Here is a 1,174-nt window from a genome sequence, read left to right as displayed (position 1 = left end):
CCTCATTGGTCTTTACTATAGTGTCTTCTTCTCAGTTGCTCAGCGCTGATGTGTTCAAACCCGAGGACATCATGACCGGAGGACCGAAGGACGGCGACACCGAGGAGGTACGGCTCGGTTCTGTGTGATGACACTCGGCTGTTCCTGCTCCACTCACTCACTCAGTCTCTTCTGTTTCTTATTCGTCTTCTCGGAACTGAATTTCCAACTTCGGGAGTTTTTTTTATCTGTGTTGGCACCGAGTCATGAACTCATGTCCAGGTGTCGAGGCTTCACTGCTCAAACATCAACGACCGAACAGTCTTTTACAGGAAGAGGTCGCAGAATCTGCAAATACAAATGTCGTTCATATTTATTTGTATTTAATATGTAAATACATTTTATTCTAGTACTAAATAATTGCTGTTGTATTTAGACAGTGACCTGAGAGACTCAGATTCGGTGGATCTGGGATTTTACGCACAGAAAAATAAAAGTCTTGTTGCTTCATCATTGAACTAACATTAACCACCAGGACCAGATTATTTGATCTAATCCCAAAGAGAGAACTCTTATTTGGAGTTGAACGGACTCCATTTCTCTCCGGTGGTGAGGACCCCTTGCGGCTGGTGAGAGGGGTGTGGTGCTGCACTTTCTATTCATTTAAACCCATCCCTGTTTGTGGGACAGGCTGGTGAGTCGGCCCCCCCCCCCCCACCCCGCCCCTCTCTCTCTCTCTCTCTCTCTCTGAGCGCACTGCTCTCTACCCCAGCCTCCTCCTCCTCCTTCTCCTTCTCCTCCTCCTCCTCACAGTCTCTCTCTCTCTCCTCCGGATCCTGACAGGAGTTTCTGCGTTCGCCGTTCATCCGAAAACAAGGGAACATTTACAAACCCAACAACAAGGACATGGACAACGAGAGTCTGAACGAGAAGACGATGGAGGACTTCCACACCAAAGAGATCGACCTGGTCAACCGGGACCCCAAACACATCATCGATGACGTGGTCAAGGTAGGTCAGACCTGGAGGAACATGTGGGGAAAACTTTAGTCCATTTTTGATTCACGAGGTTGATAGATTTGAACTTTACTGCCGCTTCTGCCGCTACCGCTGCCGCTGCTGCCGCCGCTGCCGCCGCTGCTGCCGCTGCTGCCGCGTGCGCCTTTACGCGGCCAAGACGCAGACGGACCTCCTG

General features: G+C 50.2%; 1 protein-coding gene across 1 annotated transcript in view; it reads left to right on the top strand.

The window, feature by feature from the left end:
* The first annotated feature begins 19 nt into the window (after positions 1–19).
* The window catches only part of cav1 (caveolin 1), a 7,755-nt gene continuing 6,600 nt past the window's right edge, over positions 20–1,174 (top strand). Inside the window, exons 1-2 of the mRNA XM_008311185.3 lie at positions 20–107; positions 823–990. Of these exons, the coding sequence (XP_008309407.1) occupies positions 72–107; positions 823–990 (204 nt within the window). The 5' untranslated portion in view covers positions 20–71. The remainder of the gene's footprint in view (positions 108–822; positions 991–1,174) is intronic.

The sequence above is a fragment of the Cynoglossus semilaevis genome, chromosome 6, assembly GCF_000523025.1.
Source record: "Cynoglossus semilaevis isolate Cse_v1.0 chromosome 6, Cse_v1.0, whole genome shotgun sequence".
Taxonomy (NCBI): domain Eukaryota; kingdom Metazoa; phylum Chordata; class Actinopteri; order Pleuronectiformes; family Cynoglossidae; genus Cynoglossus; species Cynoglossus semilaevis.
Note: the sequence above shows the minus strand (reverse complement) of the source record. Positions and strands in the feature narration are given on the sequence as shown.